This window comes from Anolis carolinensis, unplaced genomic scaffold, assembly GCF_035594765.1.
Source record: "Anolis carolinensis isolate JA03-04 unplaced genomic scaffold, rAnoCar3.1.pri scaffold_14, whole genome shotgun sequence".
NCBI lineage: Eukaryota > Metazoa > Chordata > Lepidosauria > Squamata > Dactyloidae > Anolis > Anolis carolinensis.
The window spans coordinates 15528366-15551307 of record NW_026943825.1 but is presented as its reverse complement, the minus strand read 5'-3'; the positions used below and the strand labels follow the sequence as shown (position 1 = coordinate 15551307).

The window sequence follows — 22942 nt, the reverse complement described above, 5'->3', positions numbered from 1 at the left end:
TTCGCTTATCCAACGTTCTGCTGGCCCGTTTACGCTGGATAAGCGAGACTCTACTGTATTTAAAGACTGTTTAAAGGGACTATTTATTCCCTATGTTCCCTGTGTGAATCAGAGAGACTGCTGTATACTGTATATACTCAGGTATAAGCCGACCCGAATATAAGCCGAGGCACCTAATTTTAGCACAAAAAAACTGGGAAAACATTGACTCCAGTATAAGCCGAGGGTGGGAAATTTCAGAAATAAAAATAGATACAGTAGAGTCTCACTTATCCAACATGCTATGTAGTAATTACTGTATTTACGAATTTAGCACCAAAATATCACGATGTATTGAAAACATTGACTACAAAAATGCGTTGGATAATCCAGAACATTGGATAAGCGAGTGTTGGATAAGTGAGACTCTACTGTAATCAGGCTTTGGAGAGTTGGCAGCCATTTCCTTTCCTGACTATTTCCAGTCAGCGCTCTCATCACTCTCCGAGGTGAAAGTGGCAGTTAAAACTGTTTCAGCAGCAAGCTAGAGATAGTAGCCAATCAGAATTCTGGCTCCTGGCTGGTTCAGCCAATCAGCTGTCGACACATGTCTTTCCAGTCAACCCATTGCATCATGGTGTCCTTTTACAAATCTCCACACATTTGGCTTCAAAAAGGTGAGCATTAGATAAGAACAAATGCAGGAAATCATGTGCAAAGGTGCTAACAATCATCTGGACCTTCCCAGCTCTGAAGATCCATTTGTCGGGCGCCACCAAGTCCATTCTGGAGGAGTTTGGATGCTTCGAATTGGAGCTCCGGGGTGATGTGGAGATGAAGGTAAGTGGGGACAAACGTCGAAGCAGCACTTTGCTTTATTATGCTTAGTTTCAGCATCAAAAGGGGGGGGGAAAGGAAACCATAAGAACAGTTATTCTTGGACCCTAAGCTGGGTCTGGGAGAGGAGTGTCTCCCCATTATATCCAATGTGTACTAGGAGACGAAGTGGGCAGGGCTTAAAGGGGGCGGGGCCTATTCTTCTCACCGGCAGCCAGGGTTGAAAACGGCTCTTTCTCGTCCTCTAATTTGGACTTTATTTTTCTAGGTTTTTTTGTTTGAAGGACATAGATGCGATGACTATGTCTTTTGTGGCCAAATTTGGTGTGATTTGGTACAGTGGTTTTGTTGTTTACTCAGTCCTACAAACACACATTACGACTCTGGGACCCTAAGCTGAGTCTGGGGGAGAAGTGCCTCCCCATGATATTTTATGTGTGCCAATGGGTCTTACTAATGATATATATATATATATATATTAGACATGTCCAAAAAATCGTTTTGAATCGTATATCGGAATTATTTCGGATTGTTCTCGCTTTTTGATACGCATTCCGAGACATTGTCTCACAGTGCAACCAGCAATGTAATTCGAACCATTGTTGGCCCATTCTCTAATTGTCTCTTAATGTTTCGTTATTCCCCCCCCCCCCAAATTTTTTTAATATATTTTTAAAAATATTTTTAAAAAATTGTTTCTGCAACCTACCTTGAATGGGAGCTTAGCGCAGCCTAACATGGCTGCCGCTCCCCGGCCAATCAGAAACTTCCACGATGGATGCAAAGGTGGGGGGCTAACGTCCTCTGCGTCCACATGGAAGATTGCCATACAAGCCCGGTGTGTAGCGATTGCGCATGCGCGTCTGTCATTTTAGAAACATTTAGAATCATTACGAATTTTCGGAAATATCCGAAATTTTTGGGTGAAAAAATTGGAAATACTTTCTATATCGAAGCGCCAGCGCCCCCTACCTTAGAAACGAGAATTGAAACTTTTTTTCATCGATCGGACATGCCATATATATATATATATATACACACACACACTAATAGCTACTCTGGGACCCTAAGCTGAGTCTGGGGGAGGAGTGCCTCTCCATGATATTTTATGTATGCCAATGGGTCTTACTAATAATATTAATATATATATAAATAACAATAGCTACTCTGGGACCCTAAGCTGAGTCTGGGGGAGAAGTGCCTCCCCATGATATTTTATGTGTGACAATGGGTCTTACTAATAATATTAATATATATATAAATAACAATAGCTACTCTGGGACCCTAAGCTGAGTCTGGGGGAGAAGTGCCAATGGGTCTTACTAATATGTAAATGACGAAAATGAGACGACACGAATGAAACTACACAAAACAAACAGCAATTTCATTCAAAAGCACAACACTAATGGCTACGTTCTGGGCTGTATGGAAGGCATACAGCCCGGAAAACTCACAGCAACCCAGTGATGCCTTCCGCAAAACATTGTCTCCTTCTCCTTTTGGCAGGGCAAAGGGAAACTCCGGACCTACTGGCTGCTGGGTGAACGGGTCAGCAGCACTCGGGGCTGACCATTCGGGGCGTCTTGTTTATCCCGGACGAACCCCCAGCTTTCCCAACGGAAGGGCGTCTTCTCAGGTTCTTGAGGCCCCCAGGACTGAACCCCGAACACAGTACCATCTTGGGGACCCCATTTCCACCACTACAGACATCAGTTGCCCGGCAAATCTGGGGGGCTCCAAAGACTGGACTTTTAGTGGTTGCCTTCTAACTCGGGACTGGGCATCCGAAATGGCTTTGGCATGGACACTGGTCATCTTCTGGACCCCGGTGTGGCCTCCCTGCCCGTTCATACCCCATACCTACGTACTTGTCCTTACAACGGTTTAGATTTTCTAATAAAATGGAAATATCTCCTCGTGCTTTCCCTGAATCTTAAAGACACACACACACACAAATGCATGGTTCTGGGTGAAAGGCAGTCCAAAAGTCATGAGTCAATCAGTAGATGAGTCGATCAGGGCCAGCTAACGCCTCCTAACAAAGGATTGCCCCAGGCAGGAATAATAAATAAATAAATAAATAAATAAATCAGAAACTCCTCAAAGTACAGCAGACAAAAAACCAGTACAAGAAAACCGCACTACAAACTAGAGCAAAATCAGTACAAGAAAACAGCACTACAAACTAGAGATGACAGCTGGCACAACAAAATCTTGCATGGAAAGTTCCTTGACAAAATTGAAGGAAAAGCTGACAAGGAGAAGACCTGGCTCTGGCTCACGAATGGGACCCTGAAGAAGGAGGCAGAAGGCCTGATCCTTGCAGCCCAGGAGCAAGCCATCAGAACAAAGGCAATCAAGGCCAAGATCGAAAAATCAGCTGATGACCCAAAATGCAGACTGTGCAAGGAAACCGACGAAACCATGGATCATCTCCTCAGCTGCTGTAAGAAAATCGCACAGACAGACTACAAACAGAGGCACAACCATGTGGCCCAAAGGATTCATTGGAACGTATGTCTCAAGTCCCACCTCCCAGCAGCAAAGAACTGGTGGGATCACAAACATGCAAAAGTCTTGGAGAATGAGCACACAAAGATACTGTGGGACTTCGGAATCCAGACTGACAAAGTTCTGGAACACAACACACCAGACATCACAGTTGTGGAAAAAAAAAGGTTTGGATCATGGATGTCGCCATCCCAGGTGACGAAAAACAACAGGAAAAACTCAGCCGCTCTCAGGACCTCAAGATTGAACTGCAAAGACTCTGGCAGAAACCAGTGCAGGTGGTCCCGGTGGTGATGGGCACACTGGGTGCCGTGCCAAAAGGTCTCAGCCGGCATTTGGAAACAATAGACATTGACAAAATTACGATGGAACTGCTTCAGCTCATGGCTATGGAGCCAAAGGAAGGCTAGGGAAGCCTGGGACTGGCAAAACTACAAATCCCAGTCTTCCATAAACTTGAGCCAAAGCGGTGGGGTCAAACTATGTCCATTCTATTACCAGGTGAGTGTATAGCGGAACCAGCAGCGTCCAGTTAACATCATGTGCAAAAGACTCAGACCAGGCAGAGGAATTTAAAGAACAAAGGAACTTTACTCTTGCTTGTTGAGTTGAAATACAAAACAGTTCTGCAATCGTACAATGTCCATGTAGTTGCATAAGATCAATAACTAATCAATCAGCATTCAATATATACAGCATAGCATATTCAAACTGCTACTTGACCATAGCCAGAGAGCCTGACTTTCCTGTGCTCTCTCTTGAAGCTCAAATTCCTAACTGACAATCTCAGCCATCTGCCAGCAAACTGATACATTGTTTGAGGCGTGGCTTGCCTCTGCAAAAAGCTGAGCTCTTTTGCAGAGATCTTTTACAAACCAACTTTGCAAGGATTTCTTTACACACACACACACATAGCAATTTGGCGCAATACATTTGACTATGTAAACGGAGTCGGCGGAATGGACCGGGCTTTGCAAAACAACAACTCCCAGGATTTTCCCCGGCCACGAGCCAAGTGGCGTCAAACTGGATTAAATCTGCGGTGCGGATGCAAGCCAGAGCAGGGACGTTTGTCTCCCTTTTAATCTCCCAGCCGAAGCCGGACGCAGAAGGGAAAAAGGCTCATTAGCCGGACGGGCCTTTCATTTCCTCCGCAATTGTATTACTTAGCGCCGCACATTGAATTTATTTCCCTTCATTTATAGAAGGGGAAGAAAAAAAACAAAACAAACATCAAGAGCCAGGCGCAGATCATCTCGGCATCAGGAAGCGAGGGCTGCGAGACAGAAATGAAAAGGATGGCTTTGCAAAATAATAATAATAATTATTATTATTATTATTATTTAAGGAATTGATGTTGTCGGTCTTTGGGTGTGTCTACACTGCAGGATTAATGTGGTTTGATGCCACTATGGTTGCCATGGTGCCATGTGAGAGGATGCTGGGCGTTGTAGTTCTATATACTATCTATATATTAATAATATCTATATCTATCTATAGATTACATATATAATACCTATCTATTCTATATAATTTTTACATATACTATCTATCGATTCTATACTATATCTATACTATCTATACATACTAACTATATACTATATCTATACTATCTGTTCATTCATTCATACTATCTATACTATATGTATACTATCTATACATATTATCTATTTATATATAATATCTATCCTATCTATAAATTCTATCTACCGTATATATACTATATCTAACTATACTTTCTATACATACTATCTATCTGTCTATACTATCTATACTATCTGTTAATTCATACATACATACTATCTATACTATATCTATACATATTATCTATCTATATATATGGTAGTATCCTATCTATACATTCTATCTACCAAATATATACTATGTCTAACTATATTTTCTATACATACTATCTATACATTCTATCTATACATACTATATCTATCTATACTATCTATACATACTATCTATATACTATATCTATCTATACTATCTCTTCATTCATTCATACATACTATCTATACTATATGTATACTATCTATACATATTATTTATCTATATATAATATCTATCCTATCTATAAACTCTATCTACCATATATATACTATATCTAACTATACTATCTATACATACTATCTGTCTATACTATCTACACATTCTATCTATACATACTATATCTATACTATCTATACATACTATCTATATACTATATCTATACTATCTGTTCATTCATTCATACGTACTATCTATACTATATCTATACTATCTATACATATTATCTATCTATATATATGGTAGTATCTATCCTATCTATACATTCTATCTACCAAATATATACTATGTCTAACTATACTTTCTATACATACTATCTATCTGTCTATACTATCTATACATTCTATCTATACATACTATATCTATCTATACTATCTATACATACTATCTATATAATCTATCTATACTATATGTTCATTCATTCATACATACATACATACTATCTATACTATATCTATACTATCTATACATATTATCTATCTATATATATGGTAGTATCTATCCTATCTATACATTCTATCTACCAAATATATACTATGTCTAACTATACTTTGTATACATACTATCTATCTGTCTATACTATCTATACATTCTGTTTATACATACGATATCTATACTATCTATACATACTATCTATATATTATCTATCTATACTATCTCTTCATTAATTCATACATACTATCTATACTATATCTATACTATCTATACATATTATCTATCTATCTATATATATGGTAGTATCTATCCTATCTATACATTCTATCTACCGAATATATACTATGTCTAACTATACTTTCTATACATACTATCTATCTGTCTATACTATCTATACATTCTATCTATACATACTATATCTATCTATACTATCTATACATACTATCTATCCATCCTATATCTATACACACACATATATATACTGTAATATATAATCTATACAATCTATCTATCCTATATCTATATATCTATCTATATATATACTGTATCTATACTATCTATACATTCTACTATATCGATACTATCTATGCATACTATCTATCCTATACCTATACTATCTATATATTGTATCTATATTATCTATACATACTATCTACCCTATATCTATACTATCTATATTTAAATCATATTTAAATCATTTATTTATCTATATTTAAATCATAACCTAATTTTCCTTAATCCCTCCTTATTATCCAACATATAGTAGAGTCTCACTTATCCAACATAAACGGGATGGCAGAACGTTGGATAAGCGAATATGTTGGATAATAAGGAGAGATTAAGGAGAAGCCTATTAAACATTAAATTAGGTTATGATTTTACAAATTAAGCACCAAAACATCATGTTATACAACAAATTTGGCAGAAAACGTAGTTCATTACACATTAATGTTATGTAGTAATTACTGTATTTACGAATTTAGCACCAAAATATCACAATGCATTGAAAACATTGACTATAAAAATGTGTTGGATAATCCCGAACGCTGGATAAGTGAGACTCTACTGTGTGTGTATACCCCACACATATAGATATAGATGATAAAATACCATATATATATATTATATATATATATATATATATATACATACACACACATACATATACATACACACACACATATATATAGAGGTGATAAATAAAATACTATATATATATATACACACACACACGTATATATATAGAAGCGATAAATACTGGATAAATGTTGGATAAGTGAGACTCTACTGTATATTAATAATATCTATCTATAGATGAGACTCTACTGTATATTAATAATATCTATACCTATCTATAGATAAGTGAGACTCTACTGTATATTAATAATATCTATATATATCTATAGATAAGTGAGACTCTATATTAATAATATCTATATCTATAGATAAGTGAGACTCTATATTAATAATATCTATATCTATCTATAGATAAGTGAGACTCTACTGTATATTAATAATATCTATATTTATCTATAGATAAGTGAGACTCTACTATATATAAATAATATCTATATCTATAGATGAGACTCTACTGTATATTAATAATATCTATATCTATAGATAAGTGAGACTCTATATTAATAATATCTATATCTATCTATAGATAAGTGAGACTCTACTGTATATTAATAATATCTATATTTATCTATAGATAAGTGAGACTCTACTATATATAAATAATATCTATATCTATAGATGAGACTCTACTGTATATTAATAATATCTATATCTATAGATAAGTGAGACTCTATATTAATAATATCTATATCTATAGATAAGTGAGACACTATATTAATAATATCTATATCTATCTATAGATAAGTGAAACTCTACTGTATATCAATAATATCTATATCTATCTATAGATAAGTGAGATAAGTGAGACTGAAACATTCCTCTATGGCCAATGGTGCTAACAAGGAATAGAAACATATAGAATGGAAATATAATCTAGATTTTTTTAGAAGCTTTCCCGGAATTGCTTGCAGGACCAAAACATAAAGCGATGTGTCACTCTTAAGTTTTTTTAAGTCTATGGTGCGGCTCACAGAGGACACGCCCCTTCAACGCTGATTGGTTGTTGCGTGCCGCTTCACGTCCCGCCCCCGCGCTCTGATTGGCCGCGCCTCCTGAGGCGGGCTTTTCCGGTTCCGGCGCCCGCTCTTCCCTCTCCTGGCTCGCACAACTCGCTCACCTTTTTCCCCCCACAGCAAGCCACTTCCGGTTGTGGGCGGCGGTGGGGGGCGAGGAGGCGGCCTGGGCGCTCCCCCCTCCCTCCCTGCCCCCCCACCGGCCTGGAGACCCCTTTCCGCCCTCAATTCCTCGTTCAGAAAAGCCTTTTTCGGCTCTCCTCAGCACAAGCCCCGCCCCCTGGGGCCCAAGCCACGCCCCCTCAAGGCCCAAGCCACGCCCCCTGGAAGCCCCTTCCTCTTTAGGCCCCGCCCCTCAGGCAGCAGAGTGACAAGCCTCACTTCTCAAGCACAGTCTACCCTTACAATTGGATCCCAGTCATTCAAAGGCAAAATCCCGCCTTGTTTTCCTTAGAGGACCCCCAAATGGCTTCATGTTGAAGGTTGAGAAGGGCAAGGTGTGGGTCTGGGCTCTTTAAGAGGGCCTCTGGACCCCTTCCCATTGGTTTTCGACCCTTTTTCCCAGGGTTTTAAAGTCTTCACTTCCTCTAAAGATCCCATCCAGTGGGGTTTGGGGCTCCCTAGGAAGGAAAGGGGGGCCTTTGCTCCCCACACCCCAAAAAGGAAAGTTGCCATGGAGACGCAGAAGGGGAAAGGGGGTGCCCCCCCGGCCACAGGAGGCAAGTTGCTGATCTACACCAGTTTGGATGCCAAGGATGAGTTAGAAGAGGTAGGTTCAAGGGGGGAAACTAATCATACTCGTAATCAAAATAATAACAACATATGCCGCTTTCCTCCCTGGTAATACCCTGTTTCCCCAAAAATAAGACATCCCCAAAAAATAAGACCTAGTAGAGGTTTTGCTGAATTGGTAAATATAAGGCTTCCCCTGAAAGTAAGACCTAGCAAAGTTTTTGTTTGGAAGCATGCCCAACAATCAGACCACCAGAGCATGCAGGATCGGTAAATGTACATACCATAAGTGTTGTACATGGAAATAATGGTAGTAACAAGAAATTCCTGATAGGATTCACAGTTTGTCTGGTTATGCTGGTTTGTGATGACAACTACTGTACAGTATATAATAAATGTTCATGTTTTTATTCAACAATAACTGTGAATTCTTCTTCATGGAAAAATAAGACATCCCCTGAAAATAAGACCTAGTGCATCTTTGGGAGCAAAAATTAATATAAGACACTGTCTTATTTTCGGGGAAACACGGTAACAGTCTTATTCTCCACTTTTCGCACTCTTTAGTAATACAGTAGAGTCTCACTTACCCAACACTCGCTTATCCAACGTTCTGGATTATCCAACACATTTTTGTAGTCAATGTTTTCAGTATATCGTGATATTTTGGTGCTAAATTTGTAAATACAGTAATTACTACATAGCATTACTGCGTATTGAACTACATTTTCTGCCAAATTTGTTGTCTAACATGATGTTTTGGTGCTTCATTTGTAAAATAACCTAATCTGATGTTTAATAGGCTTTTCCTTAAGCCCTCCTTCAATATATTGAAAACATTGACTACAAAAATGCGTTGGATAATCCAGAACGTTGGATAAGCGAGACTCTACTGTACTAAGGAGCCCTGGTGGCGAAGTGTGTTAAAGCACTGAGCTGATGAACTTGCAAACCGAAAGGTCCCAGGTTCAAATCCCGGGAGCGAAATGAGCAGCCGCTGTTAGCTCCAGCTTCTGCCAACCTAGCGGTTCGAAAACATGCCAATGTGAGTAGATCAATAGGTACTGCTCCAGTGGAAAGGTAACGGCGCTCCATGCAGTCATGCCAGTGCCACATGACCTTGGAGGTGTCTACGGACAACGCCGGCTCTTCGGCTTAGAAATGGAGATGAGCACCAACCCCCAGAGTGTGAGTAGATTAATAGGTACCGCTTCGGTGGGAAGGTAACGGTGCTCCATGCAGCCATGCCAATGGCCACATGAACTTGGAGATGTCTATGGACAACGCTGGCTCTTCGGCTTAGAAATGGAGATGAGCACCAACCCTCAGAGTGTGAGTAGATTAATAGGTACCGCTTCGGTGGGAAGGTAACGGTGCTCCATGCAGCCATGCCAATGGCCACATGAACTTGGAGATGTCTATGGACAACGCCGGCTCTTCGGCTTAGAAATGGAGATGAGCACCAGCCCCCAGAGTCGGTCACAACTGGACTTAATGTCAGGGGAAAACCTTTACCTTTAACTAGTAATAATACGACAGTAGAGTCTCACTTATCCAACATAAACGGGCCAGCAGAACATTGGATAAGCGAATATCTTGGATAATAAGGAGGGATGAAGGAAAAGCCTATTAAACATCAAATTAGGTTATGATTTTACAAATTAAGCACCAAAACATTATATTATACAACAAATTAGACAGAAAAAGTAGTTCAATACACAGTAATGTTATGTTGTTATTACTGTATTTACGAATTTAGCACCAAAATATCATGGTATATTGAAAACATTGACTACAAAAATGGCTTGGATAATCCAGAACGTTGGATAAGCGAGTGTTGGATAAGTGAGACTCTACTGTAACAATATACTGTGTTTCCCCGAAAATAAGACAGTGTCTTGTATTAATTTTTGATCCCAAAGATGCTCTAGGTCTTATTTTCAGGGGATGTCTTATTTTTCCATGAAGAAGAATTCACATTTATTGTTGAACAAAAAATGAACACTTGTTATATACTGTACAGTAGTTGTCATCACAAACCAACGTAACTAGACAAACTCTGAATCCTATCAAGAATTTCATGTACAGCTGGTATGTACATTTACCAACCCTGCGTGCTCTGGTGTTCTGTTTGGCGGGCATACTTCCAAACAAAAACTTTGCTAGGTCTTACTTTCAGGGGAGGCCTTATATTTAGCAATTGAGCAAAACTTCTACTAGGACTTATTTTTCGGGGATGTCTTATTTTCAGGGAAACAGGATATGCTGCTTTCCTCCCTGGTAATAACAGTCTTATACTCCAATTTTCGCACTCCTTAGTAATAATACTATTTATGGGTTGCTGGGAGTCCACAGATGTAAGAAAGCTCCTGGAACATGGCTATACAGCCCAAAAAACTCACAGCAACCCAGTAATTCTGGCCACGAAAGCCTTCGACAATACAGTACTATTTATACTCCACTTTTCCCACTTGTTAAGCAGAGAGAGGGGTCATAATAATAATATTCATCATCATCATTTTGCTTTCCTTATGGGAATACTATTATTGGGTTGTTGTATGTCTTTTGGGCTGTGTGGCCATGTTCCAGAAGTATTCTCTCCTGACGTTTTGCCCACATGTATGGCAGGCATCCTCAGAGGCTGTGAAGTATGGAATACTATTATTATTTGTAAGGAAAGCAGAATGATGATGATGATATTATTATTGACACAACGACATGGTATGACACAGCAAACAAGAGAGATATGCTGGATATTATTATTATTATTAAGAGCCCCGTGGCAAAGTGTGTTAAAGCTCTGAGCTGATGAACTTGCAAACCCAAAGGTCCCAGGTTCAAATCCCGGAAGCGGCGTGAGCTGCCGCTGTTAGCTCCAGCTCCTGCCAACCTAGCAGTTCGAAAACATGCCAATGTGAGTAGATCAATAGGTACCGCTCTGGTGGGAAGGTAACGGCGCTCCATGCAGTGGAATGATGTCCTGGGTGAGAAAAAGAGCTGTTTGGAGCAAGTGTGGATATGTTGCAATTGGCAAGCTTGAGTAGCATTCAATAATAATAATAATATAATTTTTTTTGTGTCAGGAGCAACTAGAGTTGCTTCTGGAGTGAGAGAATTGGCCGTCTGCAAGGAAGTTGCCTAGGGGACGCCCGGATGTTTTGATGTTTTACCATCCTTGTGGGAGGCTTCTCTCATGTTCCCGCATGGAGCTGGAGCTGATAGAGGGAACTCATCCATGCTCTCCCTGGGTGGGATTCGAACCTGGCAGCTTTCAGGTCAGCAACCCAACCTTCAAGTCACGAGGCTTTTATCCCCTAGGCCACCGGAGGCTCCCAATATAATAATAATAATATATTATAAATGTTATAATAATAAATATTATTATTATTATTATTATTATTAATAATAATAATAATAATAATGTCGCCATCCCAGGTGACAGTCGCATTGATGAAAAACAACAGGAAAAACTCAGCCGCTCTCAGGACCTCAAGATTGAACTTCAAAGACTCTGGCAGAAACCAGTGCAGGTGGTCCCGGTGGTGATGGGCACATTGGGTGCCGTGCCAAAAGATCTCAGCCGGAATTTGGAAACAATAGACATTGACAAAATTACGATCTGCCAACTGCAAAAGGCCACCCTGCTGGGATCTGCACGCATCATCCGAAAATACATCACACAGTCCTAGACACTTGGGAAGTGTTCGACTTGTGGTTTTGTGAAACGAAATCCAGCATGTCTATCTTGTTTGCTGTGTCATACAACATCGTTGTGTCAATAATAATAATAATAATAAGATCATCTTACAAGGTGGCCACGGCCATTGCCCTGGACCCAAACAGGAGATCCACACCTCTTTCTCTTGAGCATAACTGGGTTTCTTTGCTCCTTTTCAGCGGCTGGAGCGATGCATGGGCACCGTCACGTCGCTCACCAGTGGGGTTTCGGAGAGAGAAGCCAATGACGCCCTCAATGCTCACGTAAGTCTCCTGTATTTGAGGCCATTGCTATGTTTGTCTCTTTCAACATCTCAAAAGAGCTTTGGGAGTCACGGAGGAAAAGAAGACCCTAGCAGAAAAGCTTTTGTTGAACTCCAGCCAGCTTCATTGCAATGGAGTTCACAGAAATGTACCCTACGCGCTCTCTGAGATCTTCCGGGGAGGCCCTCCTCTCACTTCCGCCTTCCTCACAGATACGTCTGGTGGGGACGAGAGAGAGGGCCTTCTCGGCCGTGGCCCCCATTCTGGCTCTGGAACTCCCTCCCCAGGGAGATTAGGTTGGCACCCTCCCTACCATCCTTTAAGAAACAATTGAAAACCTGGATGTTCGGGCTGGCCTTTGGAGAGACAGCCATTGGATGACCAGCCTCATTATAATTCTATCCTGAATGTTATTAGGCTCCTTTCATCGGGGTATTTTAATCTAATGATTTTATCTTATATTGCTGCTATAGTTCCCCCCCCCCCCCCCACCTTTGAAGTTGACGGATTTGCATTGGTGGTTGTTTGATATTATTACTATTATATAAACCTTTGTTTTAACTTCTGTTTTATCATCTTCTTGTGTTTTAAACTGTGTATATTGTTTAATGTATTTGTGTTTTAAACTTTGTATATTGTTTAATGCTGTTACTTTTGTAACGTTGTGAGCCGCCCCGAGTCCCCACGGGGAGATGGTGGCGGGGTATAAATAAAGTTTTATTATTATTATTATTATTATTTGGGTCTCCTCTGGCCATCTGTTGGGAGGGCTTAGGTTGTGTCTCCCTGCATAGTAGAAGGGGTTGGACTGGATGGCCTTTGGGGATGGGCAGCTTTGGGTCACTCCTGTCTTGTCCTCTCCCGTCTTCAGGTTTGCAAAGGAGCCCCCCAGCATGAGGAGGTCTGCCTGGGGCTGTTCACCCTCATCCTCACAGAGCCGGCTCAAGCACAGAAGGTAAAGTTCCTTGCTTTGTTGACCCTAAAAGGCTTCGGTTTTGGTGGTTACCTTGCCTTGGAATAGATTTACCACTCCATTATTTATTTACAACATTTATATCCCGCCCTTCTCACCCGAGGGGACTCAGGGCGGCTTACAAAAATTGGCAAAATTTAATGCCCAAAATACAATCATAAAAACAAAACAATAACAGATCTATTAATAACATTGTTAAAACACATTATAAAACCTTAAAAACGTGTATATATAATTAATTCCATTCGTCCGAGATCCTCATTCTACATCCTCTTATCTCTAAGAAAGGTGGTCCCTAGGAGAGTTTCAGCAACCCCTTAATATTAGCCCTGTGAAAACACATCCCCAAGGAGACTGGGCAGGAGAGTGGACATTGACTCCTCCATGAGCCTGTCCTGCTGCCCTTCCTTCTCTCCCTCCCTCCTTCGTTTGGCCTTTGCTTTTAATTAATATTCTCCCTCCCTCTTTCCTCTCCCCATTCTCTGCCGCCCAGGCTTTTATCTCCTGCCCCGAGTTCAAAACAACAGCCGCCTTGACATTGTTTTGGGGCCTGAGCCATTCTGATTTATGGCCTGTGCTCGGGTTGAAATATCGGCCAGGCGGTGGGAGATAGTTATTTGATTCCTTGGTCCGTTGTCAAGCTTGGACTTTCATGGGAGTGAGATAAGAGGCTGAATTAACACACAAAGGCATTGCTGTTGTGTGTTTTTGGGTGCACATGAATTTGTCTGAGCATCTGATTTCCCCTCCCCCCCCCCCCCCACCCTATTCTCCATCACTGTGATACTACTCAGTGCGTTAAAGCACTGAACTGGAGACCGAAAGGTCCCAGGTTCAAACCCCAGGAGCAGCGTGAGCGGCCGCTATTAGCTCCAGCTCCTGCCAACCTAGCAGTTCGAAAACATGCCAATGTGAGTAGATCAATAGGTACCGCTCCTATTGGTGGGAAGGTAACGGCGGTCCATGCAGTCATGCAGTGGGAAGGTAACGGCGGTCCATGCAGTTGTCTACGGACAACGCCGGCTCTTCTGCTTAGAAATGGAGATGAGCACCAACCCCCAGAGGGTGAGTAGAGCAATGGGTACCGCTCCGGCGGGAAGGTAACAGCACTCCATGCAGTCATGCCAGCCACATGACCTTGGAGGTGTCTATGGACAACGCCGACTCTTCGGCTTAGAAATGGAGATGAGCACCAACCCCCAGAGGGTGAGTAGAGCAATGGGTACCGCTCCGGCGGGAAGGTAACAGCACTCCATGCAGTCATGCCAGCCACATGACCTTGGAGGTGTCTACAGACAACGCTGACTCTTCGGCTTAGAAATGGAGATGAGCACCAACCCCCAGAGGGTGAGTAGAGCAATAGGTACCGCTCCGGCGGGAAGGTAACAGCACTCCATGCAGTCATGCCAGCCACATGACCTTGGAGGTGTCTACGGACAACGCCGACTCTTCGGCTTAGAAATGGAGATGAGCACCAACCCCCAGAGGGTGAGTAGAGCAATAGGTACCGCTCCGGCGGGAAGGTAACAGCACTCCATGCAGTCATGCCAGCCACATGACCTTGGAGGTGTCTACAGACAACGCTGACTCTTCGGCTTAGACATGGAGATGAGCACCAACCCCCAGAGTCAGACATGACTGGACTTAACGTCAGGGTAAACCTTTACCTTTACTATGATACTACACCGCGTTGGTGGGAAGCTTTAAATCATCTATCGGACAGATAGCAAGCTCTTTAATCTCATCAGGCTGAAAGCCGAAACCAATTTCACAACATCTGTTATAGAATTCCCATACACTGACGATGACGTAATCTATGCTCATTCAGAAGGACATCTACAAACCTTCTTTGCAGAAGCATACGGGAAGCTCGGCCTCTCACTAAACATCAAGAAAACCATAGTTCTCTTCCAGCAGTCACTTTGGAAGCCATTGCTGTCCAAGGATGTTCGTGAAGTTCACAACATCTGTTATAGAATTCTGGTATGCTGACGATAATGTAATCTATGCTCATTCAGAAGGACATCTACAAACCACTTTAAACTCCTTTGCAGAAGCATACGAGAAGCTCGGCCTCTCAGTAAACATCAAGAAAACCAAAGTGCTTTTTCATCAGGCACCAGCCAATCCCTCTGCAATGCCAGTAATACAGCATAATAGTGTAACATCAATTATATCCCATCATCCACCCTCTGGGGGTCAGGTGGGCATTTAACATTTGGAAATTGATGGACGGAGGCAAGGCGGCCACTGCCTTGCTGTCTGATTCAGAGGTTTCTTTGGGGGCCTCATTAACCTCTTGGACGGAGGAGATCCCCTGACATTTCGCAGCACACATTAACATTAGCGGAGAAATGGCTTTGCCAATGACTTCCTCCCTCGTCTTGACCTCCATTGTTTTGGGATGCAAGGGAGAACGTGCCAATTCCCTTGGCTTCTGGTGGTTGATGTTATTGTTGTTATTATTACTACTACTTGTTACTCACCTGTCTTCAAGGCAGGGTACCACACTGTGAAAAATACATAGAGAAATATAGACCATTTCTCCCAATACTTTGGGATGCAAGAGATAATGTGCCAATCCCCTTGGCTTCTGGTAATAATAATAATAATAACAACAATAATAATAATAATAATATGTAAGGCAAAGTGATGAACCTGCTTTGATTGAAGTCAAAAATCAGAAACTCCTCAAAGCACAGCAGACAAAAAACCAGTACAAGAAAACCGCACTACAAACTAGAGCCAACAGCTGGCACAACAAAACATTGCACGGAAAATTTCTTGACAAAATTGACGGAAAAGCTGATAAGGAGAAGACCTGGCTGTGGCTCACGAATGGGACCCTGAAGAAGGAGACAAAAGGCCTGATCCTTGCAGCCCAGGAGCAAGACATCAGAACAAAGGCCATTCAGGCCAAGATCGAAAAATCAGCTGATGACCCAAAATGCAGACTGTGCAAGGAAACCGACGAAACCATGGATCATATCCTCAGCTGCTGTAAGAAAATTGCACAGACAGACTACAAACAGAGGCACAACTATGTGGCCCAAATGATTCATTGGAACTTATGCCTCAGGTACCACCTCCCAGCAGCAAAGAACTGGTGGGACCACAAACCTGCAAAAGTATTGGAAAATGAGCACACAAAGATACTGTGGGACTTCCAAATCCAGACTGACAAAGTTCTGGAACACAACACACCAGACATCACAGTTGTGGAAAAGAAAAAGGTTTGGATCATTGATGTCACCATCCCAGGTGACAGTCGCATTGACGAAAAACAACAGGAAAAACTCAGCCGCTCTCAGGACCTCAAGATTGAACTTCAAAGACTCTGGCAGAAACCAGTGCAGGTGGTCCCGGTGGTGATCGGCACGCTGGGTGCTGTGCCAAAAGATCTCAGCCGGCATTTGGAAACAATAGACATTGACAAAATTACTATCTGCCAACTGCAAAAGGCCACCCTGCTGGGATCTGGGAGCATCATCCGGAAATACATCACACAGTCCTAGACACTTGGGAAGTGTTCGACTTGGGAGTTTGTGATACGGAATCCAGCATGTCTATCTTGTTTGCTGTGTCATAATAAAATAATAATAATAATAATAATAATAATAATAATAATGATACATCGCACAGTCCTAGACACTTGGGAAGTGTTCGACTTGTGGTTTTGTGATACGAAATCCAGCATATCTATCTTGTTTGCTGTGTCATACAATAAATAATAATAATAATAATAATAATAATAATAATAATAATAATAATAATAATAATAATAATAATACATCGCACAGTCCTGGACACTTGGGAAGTGTTCGACTTGTGGTTTTGTGATACGAAATCCAGCATATCTATCTTGTTTGCTGTGTTATAATAAAATAATAATAATAATAATAATAATAATAATAATAATAGATCACACAGTCCTAGACACCTGGGAAGTGTTCGACTTGTGGTTTTGTGATATGAAATCCAGCATATCTATCTTGTTTGCTGTGTTATAATAAAATAATAATAATAATAATAATAATAATAATAATAATAATAATACATCGCACAGTCCTAGACACTTGGGAAGTGTTCGACTTGTGGTTTTGTGATATGAAATCCAGCATATCTATCTTGTTTGCTGTGTCATACAATGTCGTTGTGTCAATAATAATAATAATAATAATAATAATGCAGTTTGACACTCCAATCTTTGCTATGGCCTCCCGGGAATTTTCATTTTGCCCGGTCTTTTGCCTTCTCTGCTACATAGTGCTGGTTCTTCAACTAACTACATCTCCGTAGCATCCTATGGCAGTCAAAGTGGTGCCAAACTGTATTAATTCCACAATGTGGATGCAGCCCAGGCCCCTCGCTTTTCAGGGCTGCTGGTATATTTTATATTTGTCTCTTTTAGCCAACTCTTTCAGCATTGTGTTTGGGTTGCGTTCTTTCTGTGTCTTGCAAATGCTTCCATTTGACAAGTGTGCTTGGCTCCTGGCTCACAATCTAAATAAGAGGGGACCCCCCAAGGCAAAGAGAATGGCCATTTGGAGCAGAAATATTTCTCTCTTTGCCGTTGTACATCTTGGAAAAATCCAAGCTCTGGCAGATTTATGATCCTCTCTAAACACTTGGCTTTGCTCTGTGTATATTTTGCATTATGCTTAATGTGGAATTATTTCCAAATCTCTGTCGGTTGGGCTCGGCTGATTTAGAGGTCTGAGTGACTCCTTTGCCGTCTTGCAGCTTTCGGATTTTTCCCAAATGGAATTAGTATTGTTTCCAAGACCCTCTCTATTGGTAATTACTCTATATACTCGAGTATAAGTCTAGTTTTTCAGCCCTCTTTTTAAGACTGAAAAAGCCCCCCTCGGCTTATACTCGGGTGAAGATCCTGGTTGGCTTATATTTAGGTCAGCTTATACTCGAGAATATATGGTACATTTATTATTTTTCTCTATTATTATTGGTATTATTACATTTATTATTTTTCTCTATTATTGTTGCTACAATTACATTTATTTTACTCTATTTTTATTATTATGAATACAGTAGAGTCTCACTTATCCAACATAAACGGGCCAGCAGAAGCTTGGATAAGTGAATATCTTGGATAATACGGAGGGATTAAGGAAAAGCCCATTACACATCAAATTAGGTTATGACTGTACAAATTAAGCACCAAAACATCATGTTATACAACAAATTTGATAGCAAAAGTAGTTCAATACACAGTAATGCTATGTAGTAATTACTGTGTTTACAAATTTAGCACCAAAATATCACAATGTATTGAAAACATTGACTACAAAAATGGCTTGGATAATCCAGAACCTCGGATAAGTGAGGCTTGGATAAGTGAGACTCTACTGTATATACAATGTGTGTGTGTGTGTGTGTGTGTGTGTGTGTGTGTGTGTGTATATATATATATATATATATATATATATATACATACAGTAGAGTCTCACTTATCCAACATAAACGGGCCGGCAGAAAGTTGGATAAGTGACTATGTTGGATAATAAGGAGGGATTAAGGAAAAGCCTATTAAACATCAAATTAGGTTATGATTTTACAAATTAAGCACCAAACCATCATGCTATACAACAAATTTGACAGAAAAAGTAGTTCAATACGCAGTAATGTTATGTTGTAATTACTGTATTTACGAATTTAGCACCAAAATATCACGATATATTGAAAACATTGACTACAAAAATGGCTTGGATAATCCAGAGGCTTGGATAAGCGAGGTTTGGATAAGTGAGACTCTACTGTATCATAATATTTTGGTGCTAAATTCATAAATACAGTAATTACAACATAACATTATTGCATATTGAACAACTTTTTCTGTCAAATTTGTTGTCTAACATGATGTTTTGGTGCTTAATTTGTAAAATCATAACCTAATTTGATGTGTAATAGGCTTTTTCTTAATCTCTCCTTATTATCCAAGATATTTGCTTATCTAACATTCTGCTGGCCCGTTTATGTTGGATAAGTGAGACTCTACTGTGTGTGTGTGTGTATATATATATATATAACTATATATAATTTGGGCATATTGGGTGTTTGTGCCAAATTTGGTCCAGTGAAAATACATCTTGCAGATCAGATATTGACAATAAGATTCATAACAGGAGCAAAATGACAGTTTTGAAGTAATAATAATAATAATAATAATAATAATAATAATAATATTTTGACATCGCAGCAGAAATAATGTTATGGTGGAGGGTCACCACAACATGAGAGACTACCGTATATACTCGAGTATGAGCCGACCCGAATATAAGCCGAGGCACCTTATTTTACCACAAAAAAACCTGGGAAAACATTGACTCCAGTATAAGCCGAGATACCAATAAAAATACCATATATACTCGAGTATAAGCCGACCCGAATATAAGCCAAGAAACCTAATTTTACCACAAAAAAACTGGGAAAACATTGACTCCAGTATAAGCCGACATACCAATAAAAATACCATATATACCCGAGTATAAGCCGACCCGAATATAAGCCAAGAAACCTAATTTTACCACAAAAAAACCTGGGAAAACATTGACTCCAGTATAAGCCGAGATACCAATAAAAATACCATATATACTCGAGTATAAGCCGACCCGAATATAAGCCGAGGCACCTAATTTTACCACAAAAAAACTGGGAAAACATTGACTCCAGTATAAGCCGACATACCAATAAAAATACCATATATACCCGAGTATAAGCCGACCCGAATATAAGGCAAGAAACCTAATTTTACCACAAAAAACCTGGGAAAACATTGACTCCAGTATAAGCCGAGATACCAATAAAAATACCATATATACTCGAGTATAAGCCGACCCGAATATAAGCCGAGGCACCTAATTTTACCACAAAAAAACTGGGAAAACATTGACTCCAGTATAAGCCGAGGGTGGTAAATTTCAGAAATAAAAATAGATACCAATAAAATTACATTAATTGAGGCTTCAGTGGATTAAATGTTTTTGAATATTTACATAAAGCTCAAATTTTAGATAAGACTGTCCAACTCTGATCCAATCCTTATTCTCATCTTCTTCAATGTCAATGTGCTTGTGTATCCTTTTAATAATAATAGAGTAAAATAATGCATGTAATAAGAAACAGAGTAAAATAATAAATGCAATAATAATATCAGAGTAAAATAATAAATGTATCAATAATAATAATAAAAATAGAGTAAAATAAATGTAATAGTAGCAACAATAATAGACGAAAATAATAAATGTAATAATACCAATAATAATAGAGAAAAATAATAAATGTACCATATATTCTCGAGTATAAGCTGACCCAAATATAAGCCAACCAGGACCCTCACCCGAGTATAAGCCGAGGGGGGCTTTTTCAGTCTTAAAAAAAGGGCTGAAAAACTAGGCTTATACTCGAGTATATACAGTAAGTGTATTAAAGGGTCGCAACACTAGGCAGGTTGTGATCCACTGTAATAGGGGCTTCAAGGGACTATAAATGAAAGCAATGTAGGGCTGAGGCCCTTTCCCCGTTCCAGGAGCCGGAATTACCGATCACGTCCCAACTCTTTTTCCCTTTGGCAGTGTTACCGGGACCTGGCGCTGGTGAGCCGCGATGGCATGAACGCCGTGCTGAACAAGATGAACCAGATCCTGATGAGAAATACTTGAAGCTGCAGATGCGTGCCGGACTCAGGTGGGGACTCTTTCAGATTGGGAAAAAATACACATTTGAAATGGGTAGCGATGTTGGCAGAAAGGGGAGAAATCAAAAGAAAGCCAATTACCTCTATCTATCTATCTATCTATCTATCTATCTATCTATCTATTCTATTACATATACAATAACGTAATACACTATTACAATTGTATATAATATATAACATGTAATATTACTAATAATATTGCAGTATAGTGGTATAATACAATAAAGTAATATATAATGCTTATACTGTGCTATGCTAATAATCTACAGTAGAGTCTCACTTATCCAAGCTAAACGGGCCGGCAGAAGCTTGGATAAGTGAATAACTTGGATAATAAGGAGGGATTAAGGAAAAGCCTATTAAACATCAAATTAGGTTATGATTTTACAAATTAAGCACCAAAACCTCATGTTATACAACAAATTTGACAGAAAAAGTAGTTCAATACGCAGTAATGTTATGTTGTAATTACTGTATTTACGAATTTAGCACCAAAATATCACAATATATTGAAAACATTGACTACAAAATGGCTTGGATTATCCAGAGGCTTGGATAAGCGAGGCTTGGATTAGTGAGACTCTACTGTATATATATTGCGAAATTATGGTTTTTTTTCTTGGACACACACCCAAGTCATGCAAGGTTTTTTAGTGAATTTTGACACACCAAGTGCAAAAGGTTGCCCATCATTGACCTATATACTCAAGTATAAGCTGACCTCAGTAGAAGCCGGCCAGGACCCTCACTCGAGTATAAGCCGAGTGGAGCTTTTTCAGCCCTAAAAAAGGGTTGAAAAACTAGTCTTATACTCAAGTACAGGGGTCCCCAAACTAAGGCCCGGGGCCGGATGCGGCCCTCCAAGGTCATTTACCTGGCCCCCACCCTCAGTTTTATAATATAATATTTTTATATCAGTTTTAATAATATAATATATTGTATATACATATAATATTGATAATAATCTTATGTTATACAATATAATACTAATAGTAATACCATATAATAATATTAATTATATGTTATATATTACATATTATATAATAGTATAGTGGTATAATTCAATATAGTAATATATAATGCTAATATTGTGTTATGCTAATAATATAATATATTGTATGTACATACAGCTGCTCTAAGTCCCCTTCAGGGTGAGACGGGTGGGATATAAATGTACAGTAGAGTCTCACTTATCCAACATAAACGGGCCAGCAGAATGTTGGATAAGCGAATATGTTGGATAATAAGGAGACATTAAGGAAAAGCCTATTAAACATCAAATTAGGTATGATTTTACAAATGAAGCACCAAAACATCATGTTAGACAACAAATTTGGCAGAAAAAGTAGTTCAATAGGCAGTAATGCTATGTAGTAATTACTGTATTTATGAATTTAGCACCAAAATATCACGATATATTGAAAACATTGACTACAAAAATGCGTTGGATAATCCAGAACGTTGGATAAGCGAGTGTTGGATAAGTGAGATTCTACTGTAGTAAATAAATGCAATAAATAAATAATTAATTTTAGACTTAGGCTCGGCCAAAGTCTGACATGACTTGAAGGCACACAA

The 22942-nt window shown here is 39.6% G+C and overlaps 2 protein-coding genes across 2 annotated transcripts in view; both read left to right on the top strand.

Annotated features, from left to right (window-relative positions):
* The window catches only part of npr1 (natriuretic peptide receptor 1), a 44069-nt gene extending 41339 nt beyond the window's left edge, over window positions 1-2730 (top strand). The window contains exons 21-22 of the mRNA XM_062964911.1: window positions 728-819; window positions 2323-2730. Coding sequence (XP_062820981.1) covers window positions 728-819; window positions 2323-2385 — 155 coding nt within the window. The 3' untranslated portion in view covers window positions 2386-2730. The remainder of the gene's footprint in view (window positions 1-727; window positions 820-2322) is intronic.
* A 5271-nt stretch (window positions 2731-8001) lies between these two features.
* Window positions 8002-22942, top strand: part of ints3 (integrator complex subunit 3) — a gene marked incomplete in the record, with an annotated part of 51440 nt that continues 36499 nt past the window's right edge. Inside the window, 4 exon segments of the mRNA XM_062964868.1 lie at window positions 8002-8733; window positions 12594-12677; window positions 13549-13632; window positions 21243-21317. Coding sequence (XP_062820938.1) covers window positions 8638-8733; window positions 12594-12677; window positions 13549-13632; window positions 21243-21317 — 339 coding nt within the window.